Source organism: Bombus fervidus, chromosome 9 (genome assembly GCF_041682495.2).
Source record: "Bombus fervidus isolate BK054 chromosome 9, iyBomFerv1, whole genome shotgun sequence".
Lineage (NCBI taxonomy): Eukaryota > Metazoa > Arthropoda > Insecta > Hymenoptera > Apidae > Bombus > Bombus fervidus.
This window is the reverse complement of record NC_091525.1, coordinates 13,823,899-13,850,653: the sequence shown is the minus strand read 5'-3', so window position 1 is coordinate 13,850,653 and position 26,755 is coordinate 13,823,899. Positions and strand designations below refer to the sequence as shown.

The 26,755-nt window shown below is 37.5% G+C and overlaps 5 protein-coding genes across 9 annotated transcripts; 2 read left to right on the top strand and 3 right to left on the bottom strand.

The window, feature by feature from the left end:
- The first annotated feature begins 55 nt into the window (after window positions 1-55).
- Window positions 56-5,047, top strand: Dhx15 (DEAH-box helicase 15). The gene is made up of 9 exons (XM_072010554.1): window positions 56-215; window positions 768-1,123; window positions 1,221-1,915; window positions 2,021-2,251; window positions 2,337-2,556; window positions 2,704-2,826; window positions 2,896-3,086; window positions 3,169-3,331; window positions 3,411-5,047. The coding sequence occupies exons 1-9, from the start codon at window positions 166-168 to the stop codon at window positions 3,536-3,538; spliced, it is 2,157 nt and encodes a 718-aa protein (XP_071866655.1). The 5' UTR covers window positions 56-165; the 3' UTR covers window positions 3,539-5,047.
- An 88-nt stretch (window positions 5,048-5,135) lies between these two features.
- Roe1 (grpE protein homolog, mitochondrial Roe1) lies at window positions 5,136-6,602 on the top strand. Its single transcript, XM_072010555.1, has 4 exons — window positions 5,136-5,379; window positions 5,751-6,177; window positions 6,260-6,343; window positions 6,417-6,602. Exons 1-4 carry the CDS (start codon window positions 5,291-5,293, stop codon window positions 6,522-6,524), a joined length of 708 nt encoding a protein of 235 aa, XP_071866656.1. The 5' UTR covers window positions 5,136-5,290; the 3' UTR covers window positions 6,525-6,602.
- A 166-nt stretch (window positions 6,603-6,768) lies between these two features.
- On the bottom strand, window positions 6,769-10,887 carry Mlh1 (DNA mismatch repair ATPase Mlh1). 2 transcript variants are annotated; one of them, XM_072010552.1, is made up of 9 exons: window positions 10,014-10,887; window positions 9,878-9,941; window positions 9,612-9,811; window positions 9,314-9,542; window positions 9,035-9,236; window positions 7,766-8,963; window positions 7,629-7,692; window positions 7,374-7,572; window positions 6,769-7,308 (listed from the first exon to the last, which is right to left on the bottom strand). In XM_072010552.1, the coding sequence occupies exons 1-9, from the start codon at window positions 10,124-10,126 to the stop codon at window positions 7,016-7,018; spliced, it is 2,562 nt and encodes an 853-aa protein (XP_071866653.1). In that variant the 5' UTR covers window positions 10,127-10,887; the 3' UTR covers window positions 6,769-7,015. The 2 variants fall into 2 exon arrangements, with proteins under 2 accessions (XP_071866653.1, XP_071866654.1); XM_072010553.1 differs by lacking the exon at window positions 9,878-9,941.
- A 314-nt stretch (window positions 10,888-11,201) lies between these two features.
- Window positions 11,202-12,826, bottom strand: LOC139990915 (uncharacterized). Its single transcript, XM_072010551.1, has 3 exons — window positions 12,136-12,826; window positions 11,397-11,920; window positions 11,202-11,338 (listed from the first exon to the last, which is right to left on the bottom strand). The coding sequence occupies exons 1-3, from the start codon at window positions 12,824-12,826 to the stop codon at window positions 11,273-11,275; spliced, it is 1,281 nt and encodes a 426-aa protein (XP_071866652.1). The 3' UTR covers window positions 11,202-11,272.
- Window positions 12,827-13,619: 793 nt separating this feature from the next.
- Window positions 13,620-26,732, bottom strand: LOC139990912 (uncharacterized). Of its 4 annotated transcripts, none has more exons than XM_072010542.1 (7): window positions 25,436-26,732; window positions 22,421-22,564; window positions 21,776-21,937; window positions 21,193-21,369; window positions 20,659-20,919; window positions 17,007-17,263; window positions 13,620-16,721 (listed from the first exon to the last, which is right to left on the bottom strand). In XM_072010542.1, exons 1-7 carry the CDS (start codon window positions 25,665-25,667, stop codon window positions 16,545-16,547), a joined length of 1,410 nt encoding a protein of 469 aa, XP_071866643.1. In that variant the 5' UTR covers window positions 25,668-26,732; the 3' UTR covers window positions 13,620-16,544. The 4 variants fall into 4 exon arrangements, with proteins under 4 accessions (XP_071866643.1, XP_071866644.1, XP_071866645.1 ...); XM_072010543.1 differs by having other exon boundaries at window positions 13,620-16,718; XM_072010544.1 differs by having other exon boundaries at window positions 20,776-20,919.
- Between the last annotated feature and the right edge of the window lie 23 nt (window positions 26,733-26,755).

The window sequence follows — 26,755 nt, the reverse complement described above, 5'->3', positions numbered from 1 at the left end:
TTCTTGTTTCGTAGTTATTTTATGGTACTTGTAGCTCCATCTACCGTTGCTTTTTGTGATTTCGTTTACAGGAAGCTTTAGCCTGTTAGTTTGCCATTTTGTGACGCCTTGTGCGGACGTTCGTAAACAGATTTTGCTTCGCTTGCTTGCGGAGGGACAAGAATAATGTCAAAACGAAGGATTGAGGTTGTGGATCCGTATATTAAACGGAAAGCGTGAGTGTTTTAAAACATTTTTAATTCTAAAAGTTAAGGAGTTCGATGAGATATTTTGCCATGTGCATCGTTACAAGTTTTTGTGATCCTATCGCGCATCTCGTTGAACGAACCCCGCTTCCTGAAAATAATCTATGTAAAATACGATTGATCCGTTGAACAATAATGTAATAAAAGGATCTAACGTTTAAAATTCATAGAATAATTCTTTTCTATTGCTGTTGACTGACTTGATCAACTCATCCATAAAGGTTCTCAACTAAATTTCTTTCTTCGATAGTATGTTGTATATTCATATATATGGGAAATTAATGCATAATTTCACAATACGCTGAAAACATACGCGTTACAGATAATTATACATACACGAGAGAAATTTCGGATGAACTTAAATATCATTTGTTTTCCATCTGATTGGTTTTCATAACAATGAAATGTTTGCAACTTTCATTATTTTATGTCATTGTCACACATGTATTATTTCGTTGTTATGTGATTAAAATAATTTTCCACCAGCTTCATATACTCTATAGTTTATCTGTTGTTTTATAGAGATGGCTCGGCTACATCCAATAGCACAACTATACCTTCGACAGCACCAAAAAATCAAGTTCAGCTAAATCCTTACACTGGTCTACCTTTTACACCAAGATACCATGAACTTTATAAAAAGAGAATCACTTTACCAGTATTTGAATACCGTACTGATTTTATGAGGTTATTGGCACAACATCAATGTATTGTACTTGTTGGAGAAACAGGTTCTGGAAAAACTACACAAATACCACAATGGTGTGTAGAATATTCAAGGCGTATTGACAACAAGGGTGTTGCTTGCACTCAGCCAAGGAGAGTAGCAGCTATGTCTGTTGCACAAAGAGTTTCAGAAGAAATGGATGTTCCATTAGGTATGTATTATGTCCTTTTAACTCTGATATTTTTATACTTTTGAACTAAAAATTGAGGTATATTTATATAATGTCTTCACAACAATTTTTTAAACAGGTGTGGAAGTAGGGTACAGTATTCGTTTTGAAGATTGTAGTTCTCCGAAAACTATATTGAAGTATATGACTGACGGTATGCTGTTACGTGAAGGCATGTCAGATCCCATGCTTGATGCTTACCAAGTGATATTATTAGATGAAGCTCATGAAAGAACTTTAGCCACAGATTTGCTTATGGGTGTGTTAAAAGAAGTGATTAAACAAAGACCGGATTTGAAACTTGTGATTATGAGTGCGACTTTAGATGCTGGAAAATTTCAACAGTATTTTGATAATGCACCATTAATGAACGTACCTGGCCGAACTCACCCTGTTGAAATTTTTTATACACCTGAGCCTGAAAGGGATTACTTAGAGGCTGCTATCAGGACAGTTATTCAAATTCATATGTGTGAAGAAGTAGCAGGAGATTTGCTTCTCTTTTTAACTGGTCAAGAGGAAATTGAAGAAGCTTGTAAAAGAATCAAAAGGGAGATGGATAATTTAGGTCCAGAAGTAGGTGAACTTAAATGTATACCACTCTATTCTACACTGCCTCCAAACCTTCAACAAAGAATCTTTGAACCAGCACCACCTACAAAGCCTAACGGTGCTATTGGTAGAAAAGTAGTAGTTTCAACGAATATTGCGGAAACGTCGTTAACTATCGACGGTGTCGTCTTTGTGATAGATCCTGGATTTGCAAAGCAGAAGGTACTGTGAAGGTCGTCTTGGTGAACAGACTATAGATCATTATTATTTTTTATTCTTGTACTGCATCAAATCAGTTTTTTAAATTCCCGTTATATTATTTAACAGGTGTACAATCCCAGAATTCGTGTAGAATCTCTTCTTGTATCACCCATTAGTAAAGCATCTGCACAGCAAAGAGCTGGTAGAGCTGGTCGTACAAGGCCTGGAAAATGTTTCAGATTGTATACTGAGAAGGCATATAAAAACGAGATGCAAGATAATACTTATCCTGAAATTTTAAGATCTAATCTTGGCAGTGTCGTATTGCAACTGAAAAAGCTTGGCATTGACGACTTGGTATATTGCATTTCTCATGAATATAATTTATTTCTAATTGAATATTTTATTAAATAATTATTTCCATAAACTGTTTTTACTATAGGTTCATTTCGATTTTATGGACCCTCCTGCACCAGAAACTCTTATGAGGGCTTTAGAACTTCTTAATTATTTGGCTGCTTTGGACGATGATGGAAATCTCACAGATTTGGGTGCTGTAATGGCAGAATTTCCATTAGATCCTCAATTGGCAAAAATGCTCATTGCATCTTGCAATCATAACTGCAGTAATGAGATATTGAGCATTACTGCTATGTTATCAGGTACAGTATTATTAATTTTTTCTATCACATCATTAGGTTCATACTTTTCTTGCGAATAAAGTAATTTTAATACGATAAAAGCAAAAGTCTAAGTCAGGATCATGGTAAGGTAATGTGGTTTTAAATTGATGATTGATGTTGTATTAGTCCCGCAGTGTTTTGTGAGGCCAAATGAATCAAAAAAAGCTGCGGATGATGCTAAAATGAGATTTGCACATATCGACGGAGATCATTTAACGTTACTGAATGTTTACCACGCCTTTAAACAAAGTAAGTACCTGCAATATTTTTAAGCCTGCATTTGTGACAGTACAAGTTTTAATTCATGTTTCTTTATAGATTTCGAAGATCCACAATGGTGTTACGATAACTTCGTCAATTATCGATCTTTAAAAAGTGGGGATAATGTTAGGCAACAACTAAGTAGAATAATGGATAGATTTTGTTTAAAACGTACTTCTACAGACTTCACATCAAAAGATTATTATATCAACATTAGAAAAGCCCTTGTGAACGGTTTCTTTATGCAGGTAGATGTAACTAAAAATAAGTTTTATAACAAAAAATGTTTCTTGAATACGTAGTACTATCTCTTTTTTTTATGTATATTAGGTTGCTCATTTAGAAAGGACTGGTCACTATTTGACTATTAAAGATAATCAAATTGTACAACTTCATCCAAGCAGTTGTTTGGATCATAAACCCGAATGGGTAATTTATAACGAGTTCGTGCTTACGACCAAAAATTATATCAGAACGGTTACAGATATTAAACGTAAGTTACATTTTTATTAAATAATATGAGAGAAATATATCTCTATAAGCATATGTTATAAATATTATATTTTTTATAGCTGATTGGTTACTTAAAATAGCACCACAATATTATGATTTACAAAACTTCCCACAATGTGAAGCAAAGAGACAATTGGAAGTGATTCAAGCGAAGTTAGATTCGAAACAGTATCAGGAAGGATTCTAACCTCTAAATATTTTAGTTATCTTTAAAAATGGTGTTACACACACATACACAAACAAAATCATTGATAATGTGTGGTTGATCTGTTCTCGGCATTGCGTCGAATACACAGTTTTTTCAAACATAAAGAAAAAGATATATATTAAATATTGTGAAACGCGGCTGGAAGGGTAGTTGTCTGCTCTGTATTTTCACTTGAAAAATATGTAAAGAAAAAGACAAATTTTAATGACAACATTTATAATTTTGTACAAGCTTTAGCGAAACTTGTACATTTTTTAGGCTGATGTACCGTCAAAAATTTGTATGTTTGTAGACTTCGTTCTGTCTTAATATGAAACAAATGAAATTTGACCATTAATCTGTTAGAACGTATATGAAAGGCATAGTTGATTGATAAATGGTTAATTTATGTACATTAAAGAAAAATTTAGTAACTAAGTAATTTTATCGGTAGAATTTGTTGTTCGACGTTTGCACATTCGGATTATACTACTAGATAAAAAATAGATTAATTTTTGTATTAAATGTTGAATAAGTATGTCAAATGAGATGTATACAATGCTTGTTATCGATAAGAGCAATGACTTTACATAATCTTGAACATAAATTATATGTTTCCTGCTTTTTCTTAAGATCAAGTAGTACCGTTTTATGTGTTATATATTTCACTTTTTCCAAGTACACACAGCTGAAAATATTACATATTTATTATAATTTTATTATAATTGAAATGTGCATATAATTTATGCAATGTTTTTTCTGTTTATAATCAATACAGAATTGCACTGTAACAATTTTACATAAAGATGAATGAAAAAAGCAATCGTAAAGAATTGGAAATACGATTGTAAATTATAGTATGAAAAATCTTTCTAAGAATCTATGTGATACATTTAAAAAGAATCAAATTATTCTTATTTATGAATGCTAGCATAATATAAATTGCAACCCTTTTTCGCGGTGAGGAATTAACTTACAACGTTACAAGCTATCTCAACAAGGCGAGAAACAAATTAAACTTAATTATTATTCAAATAATAAATCTTCAATGCTGTCTGATATAGGTTCTATGCAGACGAGCGATTTTTATCCACGCGATATTGTTGCGGTCATATGTCATTTTTTTTATTTTCCAAGTTTGAAACAGCGGAAACAGACATATGGTCGCAGCGATATCGTGCGGACAGAAGTCCTTCGTCTGTATCGGATCTTAGGATAATCGTATACATTAAGAATCGTGAAATGTTTTCGCTTGTTTTAGAATTGAAAATTTTTAAATAGTTCGAGATATTATACTACAAAATACTTTTTTCTAAACAAGATATAATGTCACCAGATTTAAAAATGTTTTGCGTGTTTAACATGTTCAATAATAGTTTGATTTTGTAAATAAAAGATATGCAGGTATTAAAAGAACATAGAATCACGAAAGATGATCGCGAACAGTTTTCATTGTATTGTACCACTTCATTCCAATAAAATATTAAAAATATGATTCAATCGTAATAATTGTTATAACGAACGAATTTAATTTCTAATCTTAAAATCTATGTAAACTTATTGAGCATTTATAATTGGAAATTTGATACATAGTATATTACGTTTTACGTAATACATTGAAATATTTGATGGTTACAGTTTATAGTTCCTTATCGCGATTCTTATATGTTGCAAGAAATGTTTGAGAACCACTGAGAAAGCACGAGGATCGTTGTATTTCATCATTTACCAACTTTCGTGAAATTGAGAATTATGGCATCGTTCATGGTACCGGTTGCAGCGAGATTTACTCGTGTCACGATTGATAGTTTGCACAATCTAAATAAAAACATTTTACTTAGGTAAGATTCCGAACATTTTAATTCGTTATGTTGAAATATGCGACTCATTGAACTTATATTTCAACGTACATATAGAGGTTAGATTGCTACATAGTGTTTATCCATTACGTTATTATTATACAATTTTTTAAAGTAAAATTGTAATATATTTAATAAAGATGATCATATATTTTTTAAAGCTGTTACATATTTAAATGAAACCTTATGTAGTTAATTGGTTATGTTATTAGTAAGAGATTTGAATAATTCTTTATTATAAAAAATATGTTAATAAATAAGTGTTATAAGTATTAATAATACTTTATGCTAAGTTATTCTTTTTGAAGAAGAAGAAAGCATTGATGTCTTAAAGATTTTTTCATGATTTGAAGGTTAACTCAACAATCACATGTTTCTTGGCAAAGGCAAGAGTATAGTACTATTACAGAAGAGCAACAATCAGAAAGGGGAGAACCACAATCTTCACAATTGGAACTTACAGAAACTGAAAAGAAATTGAAAGCAGATATTGATCTTATCAATAAGGAATTACTGGATCTTAAAACTCATAAAAATGAATTAGAAGATAAATACAAACGAGCGCTTGCTGATGGAGAAAATCTTAGAACTAGACTAACTAGACAAATTGAAGATGCGAAAATATTTGGCATCCAAGGGTTTTGTAAGGATCTCTTAGAAGTAGCTGATATTTTAGGCAAGGCTACAGAAAGTGTACCAAAGGATGAACTTACAGAAAAAAATCCACATTTAAAAACATTATATGAAGGTTTAAAGATGACAGAGGCACAGTTACATAAAGTAAATAAGAAAATATAATTTAACTACATTTTCATATACTAAATAATGTACTAAATTATTCCTTTGAAATGTATTTGTATAGGTGTTTAAAAAACATGGTTTAATATCGCTAAATCCACTGAATGAAAAGTTTGACCCTAATCAACATGAAGCACTATTTCAACAGGTAGAATTTTTGTGTTTTATTTATATAGATTATTGTGTATTAAATTAATAAGGATTGTATCTTTTTCACATAGGAAGTTGAAGGTAAAGAACCAGGAACGATAGTAGTTGTATCTAAATTGGGCTACAAATTACATGAACGAGTAGTAAGACCAGCATTAGTTGGTGTTGCCAAAGGATAATTCATGATCGTTTGTTAATTAAATGGAGATTAGATGTAATCTCACAAGAGCTATCCGTGAATAAAGTGTTGGCACGTATATATTGTAATTAAAATTAAAATGTATTGTAAAATGTATTTGATGTAACACATCAAAGCATGAATGTCATACAACTGATATAAAAAAAAAACTGGAACTAATTTTATGAAAAATAGGCTTGTTCTTATTTTGTTAGGTTTAAGAGAAAGTGTAATATGAATCTGAATTTTTATGTTTTTTTTTTTTTATTAAAAAATAGATATACTTATTTAAATATCATTTCTTTTAGTATACCATATTGTATTCTATCATAGCATAGAAGAATAATATTTAATTAAGTAGGAAATTTATTATAAAATTGATAAAAATAAATAGAGCATTGTAGTATAAATATAAAAGATATTACAATATTGAACTTTTAATAAAATAAAAGACTATTACTTTTTATAATACTTCAGTTTTGTCCTAAACATCTAACATCTTTCAAAAACTTTGTACAAGTCAGGCAAATTGGCTATTTGTAATATTGTTGAATCATGTGCAAAATGTTTAGGAGGAAGAAAACTCTCCTTAATTGCACCATATAGAACATGTTCTGTAATGTACTTCCATTCGTGAGTATCATGTACAGGACTCATTTGACTATAATATTTTGCTGTTTCCCGACAAATGGTTCGAAAGCATGGTTGTTCCGACGACCACTCTACTTCAGTAGCTAAACGTAATATATAGAGAGGAAGACCACTCACAGATGGAAAATATTTTTCTGAAAAAAAAACAAAAGATAATCTTGTATTGGATTCTGAAGGTAGTTTATTAAAATGTATTTACCTAATAATACTGGTAAAGATTTTAAATTCCCCTTTTTATCTATAACGATAGAATAATACTCTTTTAACATATCAGCTTTCTCCAATAACAATTCTTTAACACTTGTAGCTAATTCCTCTTTTGGTCCATCTTCCTCTGACCATCCAGCTTCTTTAGTTTCTAATCCTAACATAGCTATATCATATAAAGGAAGTGCCTCCTGTAAATAAGTGTAACTTGCAATATAATAATAACGTTCTTTGTCGATATACGTACCGAAAATTTGATGACTCCGTAATTTGCAAAGTCATAGAGCATAATTTCATAAAATAGTTCTTCCCTAGATGTAACAAAAATGTTCTTAATCAAACTTGATTTTTTATATATATTATGAATGTTTTATGGACACTTACGCTAATTTTTGCGTATTGCAAAGATACAAATTGACTCCACTTTGAACTAAAGCGGAAGACTGATCGATACAACCAACAAAAGTTAATTCTGATAAAATATGTTTCAAACCATCGTGACATGCGTCTTCTACTTCTTTACGTAATTTCAATACACTCGTTAATTTTACTTCTCTTCTAAAATTGTTTATTGAATAGGATTTAAATTCATATGAACTTTCTTTATCATCATTCTTATTGTCATCGGTTTCTTTTAGTATTTGTTCAGTAATAAGTTGCGCCTCATTGGGTTTATTGCACTTTTCAGGTTCGTCGTTTCTTATTTCTTTATCTATACTATTTTTATCTGTCTTTTGTTCTTCTAATTTAATACTTTTATTTCCAAAGTATTTATACACTTGTTTACGTGCTTTATCTGCAATAACGTCGATACATTTTCCTTTCATAGAGTCATCTGCTATATTTTGATCAATTTCTTCATTTGTCATTTCTAAAATATCTTGCGCGCCATTTGATTCATACTGTTCTTTGTTAATATTTGTAGTAGATAAATCTAAATTAGATTCATCAAATACCGCAGAATCTGACGCAAGTGTACTTGTATCATCTATGATATTACTCCACGGAGTATCCGATTTTTCTGCTGCTTTTGGTATAACATACGTGGAGATATCCTTTTCTTTAGTATTATTTACATCTGATATCGAGCGCTGTATTTTATTTACATCTTTCTCGTCATTACGATTAGTATCTTCAACTTTAGTATCTTTGAAATCAATATCATCATTGTTTCTAGCATATTCCATTGCGGTATGAATGGTAAAATTAAATTTGTCCAATTTTTGATCAGATGCATCAGTTCTGATCATTTCTTGAGGACGAATTTTTTTCGTTCTATCATCTTTATCTTTCTCATATTCTGGCAAAATTTCTTTCAAAACTTCTTTTGTGATATCTGTTTTTGGCAACCGCGCTTGTACATAAAATGTTTTAGAAGCACTATTCCCAGACAGTTTCTCATCTATAGCGAGTTTCATTCTTTCAATAATAGAATTTTCATGGAGAAATTTAACTTCATGTTTTGTTGGATGTACATTAACATCAACATTTTGCGGATCAATTTCTAAAGATATATAACACCATGGGTGAGTCTTTTTTGGAATATAAAATGTATAGATTTCTTCTAACATTTTTCGAATAGCTGAAATAAGGTAATTGTAAATTATTATCTTTATATATAAAATCTTCTTGCTCTAATACTTTAAAACTTACAGGATGATTCTACTAATCTGTTATTAATGAACAAAAGAAATATCATCCTCTTGCTTGTGTAATTTGGATTTGTTACCAAAGCATGCATTTTAAATTTATAAGTATCATCTGTAAGTTCCACTTCTAATAATTCACGAAAAACAGGATTGCCATAAAGTATTCTTATGTTGTTCATCTTACTTGAATTATGTGGTGTTCGAATCTAAATGTTAGAAACATGTTTATATATTTATAAATAATAGCATTCAATTGTGTGACTATTTTTATATAGTAAAATACCTGAGGTGTGACTTCACCATGTTTCTTTAATGTGAACCCTACAGTAGGATTATGTATTGCATATTTTGTAACTACGTCTGAAATTTTGTTGAATTCTTCGTTTGGATTAGAAAAAGCCTTTCTTCTTGTTGCAACATTATAAAACAAATTCTCAATTAATATTGTAGTACCTTGGTTTCCAGCGCACAATTTAGGTGGTGCTTTTAGCTTACTATCAACATATGATGCTCTAGTATGAAAATGATATTGTTAAAATTATTTGCTCAGATTTAATAACACTTTATATAATTAAACATACTTATAAGCACATTTCTCATCTGCAGTTTTTGTTGTGATTGTTAAAAGTGATATATGACTAATGCTCGCCAAAGCTTCACCACGAAATCCAAAAGTCGATATTGTCTGAAGATCTTCAAATGCTTGTAATTTACTTGTTGTAAATCTTTCACAAACAATTTCCATGTCTTCTTTTCTAATACCTGTTCCATTGTCTTGAATCTGTGATTAATAATGAACATTTAGTTGTAATAATAACTTTCCTACTTGAACAGTTGGAGAAAATACCTGTAATAATTTTAATCCGCCTTCTTTAGCAATAATTTGTATATTAGTTGCTTTTGCATCAAGACTGAAACATTTGTAATGTAAAGTGTGCAGTGTAAAAGACATACATACAACAATTGTGATTCAAATATCTAACCTATTTTCCATTAATTCTTTTAACGCATTTGCTGGTCTTTGTATCACTTCACCAGCTGCGATTCTATTCACTACAATTTTGTCTAATCTTTTTATTTTTCCCGTTCCATCCATTTTTAATCACGCTGTTTTTAGATTTTTATCAAAACCTCGAGAAACAAGAGTCAAGTATTACTCTAATTTACACCATAGTATATGCATAGTAATTATGTTATGTATTGTACAATGTAACTATATTTGTAATAATAAGAAATGAAAATACAAACTCTAGTCTCAGAAAGCATGTGTTTTTTATTTATAATAAGAGTGCATTGTACATATTACACGATTTGTGTAAGTTGGTTTTTGTGCCGAACTTTTGAATTTAAATTAGCAAGTATATCAGTACTTTCTCCCGCCACTTTATACCTCGTTTTGATATATTTATTGGTGTTTTGGACGCATACAGAGTTCGGAGCCAATGAATGCGCGCAATTGATCATCTATGGAAACTTATTGAAACGCGAGATTGAGTGTATTAAAAGTCCGCTATGCATGCTGAGCTGTTTATCAAGCGAACAGTGAATATCGCGCTCAGTGCGAATGATCATACGACTATGATTTATTGTTATATACGCGAAACGAATGACACGAAAGGTAAGTGTTTAAATACATAGTGACAGTGTGTTCATTTATTTAGTGTTTGTCTAGTGAATTTCTCGTAACAATCAATCGCGTAAATCTATGCTCGAAACACGTTGAAAATAGCTAACGACAGAAACATCACGTTGAAGTTTTACCGTGTCTATAAAGTATCCATACATCTCAAAATTCCTTGGATTGTCTTTTTTTCGCGAATATAACCCTAAAAACTAAAACTTTATTCAAATACAACAAAATTTACACACTGTCCACTGAACTGAACATCTTTCTACGTTTCATCTTATTTATTTCAACATCGCTTTGTACATCGATTCTCATATTTATTTATCATAGAAATATTTATGTTTTGAGATCAGAGGCTCTATTTTGTTATAAGAAAAGTATTGAAAATTCGTAATGTATTTCATCGTGTGTACTTAATTGTATCTACATCACGTCTTACCTACTTGTATGCTTTTCTCCCTCTCATCCCCTTTCCCCTTTTCCCTCTCTCTCTCTCTCTTTCTCTCTCTTTCTCTCTCTCTCTCTCTCTACTTGCACACATTTACTTTACCTATCTCTGTGAGTATCTATAGGATTTATTTCAACAGATTTATCAATGTTTTTCATTCTTGATATTCAGAAACTTCCTGGTTTATAGAACTGTACCAGAATGATCAAGTACGTGGTGATAACGCTGATAAACTGAAAGTAAATATATAATTAACAATATCATATAAATATCAAATATTATGGTACTCACTCTTGTTAGCAAAGAATTATTCATTTCAAAGAAATCACACGCAGTAAACGTAATTCTATATTGTTTCAGTTGCAATGAGAAATCATTGATTTCGTTTCGAACACAGTCTTGTTCGAAAGTTGATCGCAGAAGACTTTCCATTCCGAATCCATTCAGATTGAAGGCGACATTATCACGGCATTCATTATCGAAGATTCCTAATTGCTCCGGCTCTTTGTTACCGAAGTAAGACAACTTGTTAAATTTCGTCGAGTGTTGTGTATTCAGTATAAATTTACTGATATATAGCCCAATTTTATCTATCTCTCGGTGGGTCAGTGTGCACAGCCAACACATCAAAATGAATTGAAACACATAAATTATCCAGATCACGTTGTTCAGAAATATGAAACCACTTTTCTGTTCTGCGGCGCTCATGTAGATTCTAAACAGTTTCGCGACCACCATTATAAAAGCGTTCGTAGAACACAACAGCAGATCAATGCCATAAATTTCGTTCACTGTCATTATTATAGAACATATCTCTGCAAGAAATCGATCGATCACAAAGACGAAGCGCACAGAATTACGAGAAAATTGTTTTATAGCGGTATAGCGACGAGGGACGAGGAAGAAAAGTCGTATATTTTAATTCGAAGAGAGAAAATAAATTTTGCCTTCAACCAGAAAGATTTTGTTCCACTTACGTCACTCACCCTGAATTTATACGCTAAGAAACAAGCCACCATTCTCTACGTACCGTTATGCAGTCTTCTAATTCTTCTGATCTTCAAGGCGATCCAATAGGATGTTAGTTTGTCATCTAACTGTTTGATCATCTCGTTGATTGCTCTAAATTTGTGGCAGATCATGTATACGATGACATCGAACACGAAGCTGTTTACTAAAGTTTGCGCGATCGTGTAATAGAGAAACAGATCGGAAACAAAGATCTGATCAGGTGCAATGAAATAGTAATAAAGGATATGAACAGCTAGCGACACTGGACCACATAATAACGCTATTATAATGGCCAAGATCTGACTGATTTTCACGCATTCATCGTTGATCGGCAAGCCTTTGCTAATATTTTGATTCAACGATTCCAACATCTTCATCAATTCAGGCCATTTATCGTAATGTCTTACTATATGATAAACGTAGTAATAGGCTGCGAGATGGCACACAGTTTCGTTCATGCAGTACATAATTTCGAATAACTTGCTGGTGAATTGTTTGCCAAAATTTGCAAAGTCCGTTGCACTGAACGCGACGATCACCGAGCACACGCTGAAATGGATCACTCGCAGGACGACGGTGATCCATTTCGGACAATTCTTCGGCCTAGCCACTCCGACTCCTAACAACCAAGAAATATACATTATTGGACGTAACGTATTTTCTGGTTTCGTCGTATTGCTCTTCACTCGGACGTTTATCTCTTCCTCCATGGCGGTTAATTCTCTTTGCTAATAACTCTAAAAGTCTTCTACCAAAAGTCTCTACTTTACGAGAGAAATATCAAAGAACGAGGTTTCCTCGGAACGATGCGTTTTCTCAGGGACAACACGGAATATTGAGCTTTTAATTCGAGAATTCGTGGCCCGCGTAGTTTGCTAATTGATCTGATAATATGGAGGTTCATACATGATTTAATGTTTCAGCGTGACTTATGCGTGACACTGTAAAGCACTTTCATTCGATAGAAGCAGGATCGGCATGAAATTAAAAACCAGAGAGAAAAAATAATACAAACTTTTATGGATGGGGGGGGGCGAAAGGTGCAACAGTGGTTCCGTGACATGCGTGTATATGTATATCGAAAAACGAGCTTTATTCGCCCAACGACTATATTACAATTTTATTATACAGTAAACATTTAAAATAGAATAAAACGATAACGTTGAACATCGACCGTTTTTCGAATCTCTCTGTTCGTTTCTTCGGTTTTTAGAAATCAGGCAGCGGGTCGAGTCGAATCATCTCGTAATAATAATAATCATAATAATCACGATAATAATAATGATAATAATATGCGGGGTTGAGGCGATATAATTCATTAGAATTTAAATCCTCTCGGTGTGTTTTAATAGAGACTGGCAATCGTTCGAATACGATCGATTTCGATAAATTGGATGTGCAATCGTCGCCATACCGCGCGCCTTTATATGCTCTGTTTTTTTTTCTTTTTATCCTTTTTTTTATCGTATCTCTTGTTTGATGGGGAGGATCATGTGTTTTGTATTTTTGTGTGTGCGCGTGTGTACGTGTGTAACAATGACTCAATGACTTGGTTCACGCAAACACTTACAACGTAGAATCGCGTAGTCGCAAGAACTCACTTCTTAAGACTCTCGTTTCTACATCCTTTTTCTTCTTCTCTTTCTCTCCCTCTCTCTCTCTCTCTCTCTCTCTGTATTTTTGTTACTGTGTTTCTTTTCTTATTCTTCTTTTAGATTTATTTAATTATTATTTGATCGGGAAAGGCAGCGTAATTATTCGAACACGAGATGTCGATACACGTTTTTTCATATTTTTCTCTTTTGTTTAATTGTTCTCTCGTTCTATATAGACAAGGGATGTTGCTCTCTCTTACTCTCTCTCTCTTTATGGTTGTCAGTTTCGCTTTCGGTGAAATTCCATACAGCCCCTCGTTCATGTTCGCTTTCTTACGTATATACATGTATATATAGAATATGTATATATAGAATATATATAATTTGCTTTTAACGATTGTTTTTATCTCTACAATTTACATTGGCGAGTCGAGCGACTCGAGAAAATCGTATGCACCGATGCAACGAGACGGTTTACATTGGCATTTAAACAACAATTACAAAGACCAAAAGAAAAAAAAAAAAAAAAGAAAAAAAGATAGAAAAAGGATTCAACGACGATTAATTTAACAAACGGGAACAGAAACGTACTTAAATTATGTCGTTCATTTTTCATCGGTTTCTTCGCTGCAGAAATTACTCTTTCGTAACATTTCGTGATCGTATGCCATAAAGTAGCAGTTCGTCACGGATCGTCAAACGGGAACGAGAAATATTTAATCGTCTAATTTGCACAATGTACCTCGAACGAGTTGTTCGATTCGAGATAAATAATTTCGTATCTCCGTACGCGGAGGAAGAAACGCACGACGAAACGAGTTTTCTTTTATTCTGATTTTCGTAACGCGTGTGTTCAGATTGGATTTTTGGTCAAAGTGCGTTCACCGGAGAAAAAGCGAGGGAAAAGAGAGAAACCGCTCGTGCTTCACGCAGTTTCGGTCGCAGAGAAGCGAGATTACGAGATCGCAATAGTGGTAGCACAGTTTTTTGCATATTTTCTTATTTTTTGTAGCGTTTTTTTTTTTTTGCACGATTCTTGCTGGTGCCACATCGTTGTGTGCGTCCAAGCACCAGCCCGATATCATTCACGTTTTTCTATTTAGTTGTCACAGAGTAATTTACCTAAGATTAGAGGTATATTTAGCCTCGACCCACTCGAGAATGCCCTGCCAATTATTTTTTTTTTTTTTTATCGCAGCTATGTCGGTTCGAGCAAACGAAACGATCGAACGTATCGGTATATCAATATCTTTTTAGACAAAACGAAATATGTACATGGACATAGCATGTTCCTTTCTTTGTGCTTTCTAAATACACGATAATACAAAGTTTGAGTTAATTTTCAGGCAAAACATTTATGGCAATTATCGTTCTCTTCTACCGAATATAACCATGTGATTTGGCGTATCGCCGTAAATAGTTGTAGAAATAATATGATAATTATTTTTCCATCTTTCTCTCTAGTATCTCGAACAATTCGTTTAAAGCCGACATCATTTTCTTCCATTGCTGATATGTGATTAATAAATGCATAGTAAGAAGTTATCGGTAAGGTACAAAGAAACAACGAGTAAGAACTATACTGTAGTTTAACGTTGCGCTTCTTAAATCGGTAAAATCTTCGTTTGTAACCTAATTTCGTTCCTACTTGGAAAAACAATTAGACTGATAGGTAAGTAAATCGTAACAGAGTATCGTGGTACCGAGGAGTTAATTCACAAAGCATCGAACTGTTGACTCGAAGCTCGATTCTTTTTCTCTGTTCGATCACTCGCTTTTGCTCGTAATAATCGTTCGAATCATCGTAAAAAATTCTATCGTCGAACCAATGATCCGTAAATGCTTAAAAAATTTAAGCCGTAAAAAATCATCTGGAATACCAATTCTACCCTTCCTCTTGTCCGTAAGGGGACAAAAATTCGAAACGAGTTACACCTATTGTAAAACCTGGTGCTTTGCTGTTTTAATATCGTTTTACAAAAAAGCATAAAGGAACAGTTTAAAAAGTTTCAAAAGATTACAAGTTTTGCAAAAGTTTCGTACTTAGGAAATTGCACGTAGAAGTAGCATTCGATCGAAGAATTTCTCGTCGTTTAGAAATTATACTCTCGGGATTTATAACGAACGTAAATTATCCGAAAGATGTCATCTGAATTTTGTTACCATTACGGACAATGAATCCTCCGCTATCGGATCAGAATTCCGCTGAAATTTCTGATCTCTTAGATACACGGTACGTACCACCTCTATATTCAGGTACAACTTCGTATTCCCCCGCACCTACGTCCAGGTTTCACATATACTCCCGAATCTTACGTATTTTAACACTGAACGATTTTAACTTCGATTCGATCTCGCGTTTTTATATTCATTTTTTTAAATACTCAGAGCTGGCTTAACGTCCAGGTACGTATCATTTTGCACCTAGCTTTAATAAAAACGTATCATTTTAGAGTAAATTCTAGGCCTTCGCGCGTGGCACAAGCAAAACTTCAACTTTAACAACTTAGCGATCCTCTTTGTACCTTTTGTCTACAGTTTCTTCTCGTTCGAGCACCGCGTCCGCGACAGAGCATCTTACACGTGCACTTCCCTTTGTTTTTTTAGCCGTTCGTCTCTTAGGCGCCTGACGTTTTCAGCCATTTTATTTATTTATTTATTTTTTCTTTTTCTTAAACTCGGGACATTATCTTCTTGTTTCTGTTTTATACGATTCGGAACTGTGCTGCTACGTGTTCGTGTATTGAATTTACTAACGTCTCTTCACTGGCCTGTAACCATTCGATTCGAGTCACGCGTGAGTTACTAGTTCGTCGATATTTCTAGTCCTTAACTACACTTGAAAGATGTCACCGGTGGCACGGGGTGCGATGTTCGTTTCGAAGATGGACGTTGTCGAGGTCGTGACGGGAGCCATTTCACCGAATCTGGTCGCGTTCACGTTGGTTGTCGTAATGGCTGTCGTTTTCGCTGGTGTTTCTTCGGTTATGTCCGATGTGGTCGGCACCTGCTAGTGTACCCCAACGTTTCAATGCGGGACTGAGAATTATTTGGGACTTAAGTAGCGTTAGGGTAGCTTTGAAACTGGTTCAGATACAGCGGGATAGATCGTGACGTCTAAATTAATTTAGCTTCGGATCGAGACACTTTTTTCAATACCGAATAGCTTGACAGGCAATTGCGTTATAATTGGTAAATTATAAATTCTTACGTTATAAGTTGTAAGGTAAGTTAGCGTCGAAAGGATCAACTAGATACTGAACGAATCGACGCACCTAATGTTCCTATAAAATACCTCGTTATAAAACACTTCCTTTCCTTCCTCCACGGATGGCAACAGCTCGTCCATAGAGTGCGGAGTTCTAGGACTAGGCGTAGGGGCGATTTGTTGCTGTTGTTGCTGCTGTTGCTCCCGCTGTTTCGCCAGCCTGAGTTCCTGCAACGCCTGTCGTTGCTCCTTCTCGTTTCTCTCCTTTTCGAGTCGTCGAGCGCTATAACTACGGGCCGAGGACGTCGAACTGTGAACCGACGTTAAGCTAGGGCGACGAGAACCTATCGAGGAAACAACGGGTAAAATTTTATTCCAGAAGTCGTGACAGAGAATTATACGTCCAATCCCTACCCGCCCCACTGCCGTCACCCGGCTCTTCCCTTCCACTACGCTAAGAGTCAATTAGCTAGGCTTAGAGATCAATCAGAAATACGAAATCTAATTGCGACTGCTCGGCTAATACCAGCGTGACTCTCGGCCTCTGTAAAACGTTTCTATCGATCGTTTCTATCAATATTCGGCTATACATATAGGAGCGGTACGTAGTTACTGGTGCTGGTTGTCGAATCAACGAGATCCCACGGTCGCTAGCTAATTATTCGTACATGGGAGTATGCAAGCTCGATGGTCGCATCAGCTGATTTCTTTAATTTTACAGGATCGTCGAACGTAGAAGCTTTTGACGCTCTGTGCTGTGACTATTTCCGGGAAAGCCGATAGGGAAAAGAAAGAGACTCGAAATTAGGATTGCGCGCGAGACAGGCGAATTTCAAATTAAGTTTGTAGAAAGTGGATAAGGATGAGAAGGAAAACGAACGGATGCGAAATGTTTTTTGCCTGTTGATCGAAGAAAATTGGGACTTTGACTTTTTTCGGTGTTCGAGTGACTGTGCAAATTGTCATCGTGTAGATATTGTCCATCGACAGCGAGCATTGCATGGTGTTATGTAACGTAAGAGGAATAACAAGCGGCCTTTTTCAGCATGAAGCAAGCACGTACGAAAGCGAACGCTCACGATCTTTTCTCCACGTTTGCGTTTTTGAATCGCTAACACGGTCGACACTTTCCGCACTGTACGTGTAGTTTCGTGTAGTTTCGTGTAATTTCGAGTGGATCTCGAAGCAAACGAAATATACGGCAGGTCGTTATTAATAATTCCGAACAAATTCTCGATCCTCGTTAGGAATTTAATTTCGCGAAATTATTACGTGAACGTAAGAGCCGTCGCGCGTATGTACGTGTACGTGTACGCGGGGATGCGAATATGCTTGCGAGCTGTTTAAGTGTTTCTAATTCACGGAGCTTGTTAGCGGTTCTTATTGATTGACGACGCGTACAAAAGGCGACAGAAAATGCAGCCAGACAGAGAAAGAGTAACAGTTATACGCGTGCATCCTGTTGCATATAGAGAAGCTTCGTTCGAGACGTGTACGTCCGTCCTTCGATTTCCAGCAAGCGCATTCAGCATTTATAAAATCCGTGCACAATTATTTCCATTCTTTTTTTTTTTCAACACACGTAGATCAATCTTTTAACGTAATCGATCGTTTATCGAAGCAACTTTTGATCGTCGTCGAAACTCGTAAAATCGATCTTTAATAAAGACAGAGAGAAGCGAGAAAGCAACGAACAGGCAAATAGAAGGCGAATATACTATATATTTGTTTCATTTTATTCCTTAGCGTTCGTTCTCGTTACAGCCGTTGACAAAAAAAAAAAAAAAAAAAAAAGAAAAGAAAAATAAGCGGCAATTTTTTTAAAGCGCAGCAAATAAAATGTAGCAGCGGAAGAACGTAGCAGCTGAAAAACGTAGCAGGCTTAATTAGAAAATTTCATTTTCTCCCGTTTCCCCACCACTCGATTGTGCGTAGTGAAAAAAAAAAAGTAGACGCGTTCGTTAAAAATTCGGCGCGTTTAAGTTAAAATTGGTAAATAAGCTGACCCCTCGCATGCGAACCGGCACTGTACTTTTCTTTTTTTATTTTGCGTGCGTGTGCGGCGAGCTAGCTAGTGCGTAAAGATTTCGTGTCTCTCTACGTCTTACCAGAGAACGTTCGTTCGTTAACGAGCAACGAAATCGGCCGCTGCCATCTTGCTATCTCGTAACACACTCGTGCAGCGCTTTATATTATATTGGATACACATTAGAATCACATTTCACGTGACAATGTAGCATTTGTGTTTGATTCACGATATAAATATGCCACACGTATGTGTACGTGGTTTTTCTTATCGGTAAATTATTCTTTTTTATCTATTCGGGATGAGTGTGTAAGATACGATTTGGGAGGAGTGATACATATACGCAGATATCGTTCTTTTGTTTCTTTTTTTTTTTTTTGCTTTTTTCGATGTTACGTTGTAATTTTGGGATTATCCGGATCGGTAGTACCGTCACGGCCATTGTTTGGCGAATATAACGCAATTTCAACAAAAATTTCAACGTTCTAACCGTGGGAAAACAACAGAGAAAGAAGGGTGGGTTGTTCGTGTCCAGGAGGATAAAACGTGATCGGAGTTTGCGTTTCCCTCGTTCCTTTAAGCCTCGTCGTGATATCGATTTCGCTTCGGTGTAATCAAAGATCGTTACGTAAGAGTCGATATAGGACAACGAGACGAATAATGGAACGCGGTGAACGCGAGAGGGAGGCTGGATAATCAGGGTGCTAAATATCAATAACAACGACTACGACACAACAGCGACAACGGTATGGCACGACTCAAAGCACCACCACCATCTTCTTCTTCGTCATCGGTGTCGCCCGCTTGAGAGGCGACTCGTGCAGGATAGAATGCGAAAAAATGGTGAGAGAAGGACAAGAGATAAAATGACGATAGATTCGTGTAGAAAACAGACAAAAAGAAATTAGAATTAGGAAGCTGATCGTTATAGAATTAGGAAAGATATTCGTGATTTCACGTGGTCAATCGCTTTAGCTTCTTTCCAAAGCTACATTTTTTACGTCTACGTCAAAATTCACGAATCGCTCTACGATCAACACTTTGAGGTCGTATCGAGCTCAGACGTGGGTATCTTGCAATCGGAATTAATTTTCATCGAAGAAACATTAATGATACGATCAAACGGAATGTCCAAGTAATCAAAATAAAATTCAGCCATACTATTTGGTACACTGACTCGTATCAATAATTAATTGAATATCGCGATATATTAGACATTGTCGTTGGATATATTCGTTTATAAAAGTTAAATGGTCGAGTATTCTTTACTAACGTAATTGACCGAGATGTACATCTTATTTACCTATATAACGCACATATTTTTTCTAGATAAAAGATAATACACTATAATGCGCGAAAGAAATGTTCGTTAACTGAACATGATATAAAATCAGAATTGTTCTTTAATGTCTGAGAATTGTCGTACGATTGAAACGATAAAAGAGCAGACATACAACCGCAAAGGGTTAAACCTTAAACGAATGACGAAAGAAAGAGGACAGGGCGATTCGAACGAGTCGAAGAAGAGGAAGAAGAAGAAGAAGTAGAAGAAGAAGAAAAAGAAAAAGAGGAAGAAGAATACGTAGAAATAGAAGTAGAATGGGAATAACAACGGACACACAGATGGTGTAGAGAATGTGAGAGACGCGAACAGATAAAAGTGAGAATAGAAGACAGAAAAGGATAGTTAGAAAGAGATCGTTGATCGTCTACCGAGGCCGTCGGACGATCCCTCAGCTACGTCGCTAAGGGTACGTCGATGCTTGTTCCCGCCTTTGGTCGCCTGCAGGTGACACGATATAAGCAAGATGGCGGCGGCACGTGCCGCACCTGCTCTCGACGCTGGTACCAGTGGACCACGGCTACCACCACTACTTGGCCTCCTCGAGAACGCGTAGGTCAAAGGTCCCCCTGTGCTGCTCCTCTGACTGGAGCGCGAGGATGGTCGGCCACCGTGAAGCGTCAGTGGGATACCTGTTGGGTCGTTTTCGTTAAGAATAATATTTCCCATGGCAATTTGGACTCTTTTGTCGTTCTGAATTTGAATCTTAATCGCCTAACTCCTTTGATATACAATTTTTTTTTCGACCTAATGAAAATTGTATCGTTGTGGAATAAAGAGCCCGTATGTTCGACATTACGATACTATACAGAATACAACTACATGTTTTCGTAGGTATTCAAATATTTTATTTCACCGAGTTACTGTTTGTATCTTGATCGTCGATCGTTTAAACGAGTACTCACCTGTATCGCTAGAGAACAACATGGGCGGCGCGTGATTGGCGTTGGCGTAGTGCCGTGGCCTTGAGTATCTCGCACGACTGAATAACTTGAGCACGAAGCATATCATCGCTGTGAATACCGCTATTCCCGATGCTATGCAGAGCAGGGTCGGAATATCGGTCGTTATCAGCACCAGATCTGCCAACAGATTACAGTGCTATGTTTCAATTCCGAACTTGGGCTCTTTAGACGCGTGTGCATCCTTAGAAAAACTATTTTACGCGACGTTGATTCGTATCTCGACTGTATCAGTGCATACAACGATTGGTCATTGAATTGGAACTAAGCGCATGCAGAAAATTCACTTTTCGAACTACGAAATACTATGATTTATCATAAATGGCAAATTGTCCTTGGTAGCATAAATCGTTACTATTTAAATTGCGATACGAATATGAAAGGGAACAGGAAATTAGAATCTATGTAGTATATGTACGTAACGAAGATTCTTTTCCTCGTAATTAGATATTTCACGCACGAAGACCGGATACGGTTGACTTTGATGATGGTGTAATCAGTGTGACACTAAGTTGGCACGGTGTACCTTCGGCGCAGAACACCTTCTTGTTAGGCCTGGATAGGGCGACCCTATGGTAACCTTGTTCGCAGTCGCACACAGCATTGTGCTGCACCTGGGTGCAGGTCGAGTGTTGATCCGCAAAAGTGCAAGTCGCGCGATAGAAACATTGCTCCCCGAGTCTTTTAGCTGGAAAACCGGTTACCTGTTACTTGTTTCCTCGTTGTTTGATCAAAACGCGATACGTTTTCGATCTTCCACGCGCAATGATGACGCGAACGCGTCGAAATTATTCCACGCGATACTGTGTTCTTAGATAAAAACAAAATCAATTCCAGATTGAAATTCGAAGAAATAGGCATCGGAGCGACGATTATAGAATTAATCTCGCTATTCAAAAGTGGAAAGAAAATTACAAAAGAAAAATAGGCATCCATATTGATTCTCATCAAAGTTAAAGAAACGCTTGGAAGCAACGAATCGAGTCGTCGAATAATCCTCGCGAGACGAAAACGAGAACCGCGTAAAACATTGTCGTTCGGATTGGACGGAATAATCCACGTTTATTTTCTCCACTTTAGCGATCTGCGTTGCCGCGCTAATTCTCGCTATCGGAACGATCTACTCGAAGGAGAAAATAACGTGGAATCGGGTGTGAAACGAGCTACGTACGTTTGGCACATCCTTTGGTAGGCCCAAGACGAACTGGATAGAATTTCTCGCACTCGCAGAAACCAGTGACTGTGTCGCAGAACACGTGCTGCAGTTCCGGATTGCACGAGACATCGCACGGCGAGCCCAGGTACTGCCCCTTCGCTGAAAACACACGAAATCGATAGTATACCGGATTATCTACGACGTTTCTCAATAGTAGATGAAATATGTAGGTTGTTTCCTCGAATAGCGTGAGCTATTGTTCCAGACGACTATCGCATCGGGGCCACGCTTCGTAGTTTCTTCCGTCCAAACTTCGGAATCCCATTGATCGCACGGTAGAATTCAGTTTTATTCAATTTCGATCAACTTGCGACCAATACCGCCACAAAATTTCTTTGATTCGAGAAAGATGTGAAACGATCGTCGTTACTTGTGAAAATTCGCCTTATTTTTCTCCATAGTTGAAACTACTTTAGTTGAAAAATTGAGACACGCGATTTTGTAGCATTTTTCACAGATAGCTACGTGCCACGGCTACCTTAGTGGTAACGTTTTTGCAAAAGAAGGTCCATTCATTCCGAAGAGTGGTCTCGGTTATTTTTATTATTGTCACTGTTGCTTCGGTCTCCAATGGAGGTATCGTTCCTCTTTCAACTATTATTCCCGGTTTCGATACGCGTCTTTGTTCTGCTTTTGACGTGCAGCCTAGGCGCGTTGTCACGGGCGTCTGTTTGTCGAGCCACGAATGCGCATACATTCTGAACGATTAACGAAGCAAAGAAGCCATTGTTACACACTCTATCCAGGCCACTTTCTCGCGGCAAAAGATGTTTGATATCTGGTGCGCTTTTGTAAACGATGTCGGAACTGCGTCGATTTTCCAATGATTCTATATATCGTGGTTCTAAATTCGTGGCGCAAGAAAAGTCAGGGAGATTTTGTGGCTCGAAATAAGACGAGAATCAGGGGAACAACGAAATCGCGTCGAAGGCCTAATTTTTGAAAATTGTGTTTCAAACTTGCGAATTTAGGATCGTCACGGTGTGTAATTCCAACACGAAACGGTGAGATATTCGGCTATAAATTCACGATAATTTTATGCACGCATGAATTATATCGTTCTATTAGCCGTTAACCGAATGATTAATAAAACTTGTTTTCGTCCAAGGAAAACTGACGGAGAAAATTAGCAAAGCATATTTCCTCCGGATAATTGCGCCGTTTGTGTCAAGTTACCAGGCACGGGCACTGAGCCAGACAAGTATCGATTTCCCCTTAATTATCGCGTTATATCGTTATTAAATGTATCATGGCATGGGCCAGGTTTAAGGAGGTAACATAACGATGATCAGCTACGTTGGCAAACGTTCAGAAACACAGGCTAAACCGCGGGATATCGTGTCACGTTCTCGCGTGTACCCTAATTAACTTACCATCGAGGGCGCACGGGATGGTGCAACGGAGAACATCTTACGTACGAGTTTTCGCCTAGAAATAGGTTTCTTCGTTCCTAGTCCAGAGCTCGCGTTTGCCCTGATCGATCGATCGTTCGAACTGCGGATGAATGGGAGGAGGTCGAGCCCGGCTGTGTCGCGTAAATAACGGAGCACGCAGAATTATGCTTTTTGACCTGATTCAGGAAGTTCATGACGCGCGTTCATTAGGCTACGATTCGCCAATGTGTGTGTGTGTTTTTTCACCGCTCGTCGAGCTCTACTTCAGAGCGGAGATTTCCTGCGAATGTCGTCAAGGAAACAAGAGCGAATGACGCACCATATTTCTCCTTCTTTAACGTCTTTCTCCTTCTGCCGTTCCTCTTTCTCGGCGTTACGTATGACGGGATGAAGGGAGCGGAGAAGAAGGAGAAACGGAGATCTTTTTGAAATCTCACGCAGCTGCAGGCAGAGTGCAGACTCCCACATGCAGACATCGAGAGAGCTTGCAGCATCCATTAAAATCAATACCGACAGCGTGGTTGGCGCGAAAATCAAGAGGGACTAGTTTCTTCTTGCCCTTGTATCTATGCGCAGGCGTACTCGCGAATTTCGACGCGAAATATTTCGTCTTCCTTTATTTTTATTCCCCTCTTCGACTTTGACGCTTTCCCACGATCGTCAATGCGATTTCTGCGAGATCGCGTCGCAATTTGCGATTCGACGAATACGAGAAAATATTGACACGATCTCAGGATCAGCGAGAACGTCGTCTGTCGTATCAGAAGATTTGTACGCGATCGCAAGTTCGATGATTGGATTCGGAGAAGAACGGGCAAAGAATCGCTGAACTTTGCAGTTCGTAACATTTACCATCTGCTCTCTCGTTGGATTTAACGAGGCAGACAAGGGTTACTTATCGTCTGACGGAGGGAAAACGTCTAGATGACGATAACAATGACGGTAACAAGTGTTTGTACCCTGGCTGAAGATTCTGGAGCAAAGTGTTTGCTCGTACAGAGCATGCGCGAAGAAGGCGAGGCAAGAATCCCGTGGCACACGCGTTTCTTCGATCGTCCTTGTTTCACGAGAAATGTAACGTAACGATTCTTCAATGAGAACCATCGTATCGATCCGAGGAAGAACCAAATATCGAAACACATACCGATCGATTTGAAACGATAATAAAGGTAACAGGATCGGAGGGAATCGTTTTCTAAGTAGTATATGATTACCTAATGGTAACTTTTCTACCGATCAACGATCGATACATGGAATCGTGAGACCGTTCTCGTTATTAAGTCCCTCGCTAGTTCCTGTTGCTCGTCCTCTCTCCCTTTCCACCACACCACTTGTCGTCAAAGATTCGTTACCAACATCGTCCATATCGCCTATCGGCGTATCAGACTGCAAAATTCAAGCAGGAGTGCCTGACTCGATATCTCGTAACATCACCAGCGTCAGAGAACTCGACGTTCTCACCAGTCTTACCAGCTTCGGACAAGCCGATAGCTTTCGTTAGAATGGTAACACGGTGCCGCGTCTAATTAACGATATCGAGCGTTCGCGGTTTCTGGTCCACGGGTGGAACACTCACCCGCAGTGATGTTGTGCTCGAGGTAGTCCTGATCGTCGTCATACGCGTCGTCGTCGGCGTCGTCGTCGTCGTAGTTGGATCCGCGCACGTCATCACCTGCCAGTAATCTGCGGGTCAGGCGATCCGGGCGCGTGTCGCAGCTGCAGCCGGATACCAGGAAAACGAAGCAGATGAGAAGCAGGAGCCAGGAACGGCAGCAGGTCAGTCTCAGGGCGGAGGGAAGTGCGCTCATCGCCCCCGCGGCGCGAGTCAACCCCCGAAACCGACCACCGGCGGCGCATCGACATCCTTCCCCGTCGCCTGCCCTCCCCCTCCCCCCTCCCGCCCTCCTGCACGCCCTCTCGCCCTCGACGCCTCCGACAAGCGCCTTATATCGCGTCGAACCGTCTGTAAAACACCTTGGCCACGACAACACCAGCGGTTCACCTCGACTCCGACACACGTACTATTCGAACACGCGTCGTCTTTCTCGTTATCCTTGTCTCTGTCTTCGGCAGCGGTAACTCGTAGGCAGTAGCAGCAGCAGCACGACCGACGACGGCGACTGTCTGACTGTCGGCAGAGTACCACCGCGGTTTTCGGTTCCGTGCTCCCCCGTTCACTGACGCCTTCCTTCCGCTAGCCGGTCGACCACCGCGACTGCAGCTGCGCGATGCCACCCGTTGACCCCTTCCTTTCTCCTCCCTTTGTGCCGCGTCGATCGAGATCAGGGCTGCTCCGTCCTCTCGTCGTCGCCCAACCTCCAGCTACCAGGGGGTGAAGGATTATTGGTTTGTTACCTTTCCAGCCGGCTACCTTGAAACCAACGCGATTTGAATTATACGTATGCGATCGTGCGCTCCGATACTTCGGTTAGTCCGCTGCCGTCCGGCTACCTAGTTCTCAGCATCGTGTTTCCTATTGGTTTCGAAGGGTGGTCGCTCTTTGCAGGTCAGCATCTGAAAGAATGTCGATCTCGATTCCTCGATTATGCACAGTGTGTATGTACGTTTCGCGATCGTTTTCGTTCGACCATGTTTTCCACGTTGACGTTGACGGTATATCTACATGATTATATGGAAGGCGTAATGAAGGATCGTGGATCGCATTGGGAATCATTTGGCTTCGTTCGACGTCGCTGTAGGATATTGGTATGGTTAATCGAGTACAGCTTTCTTCTTTTCTTTTGTGGAACGTTTTCGTATATTTAATACAGAAGATAGCGTTTCAAGTGTTAATACTATCGTCGTAGATGTTCCGTTTTTCACCCGATGATATCGTACATCTCTTGAACATTGTATATCTTCTTATCCTGCGAGAATTTTCTCCTTCAAATACCGA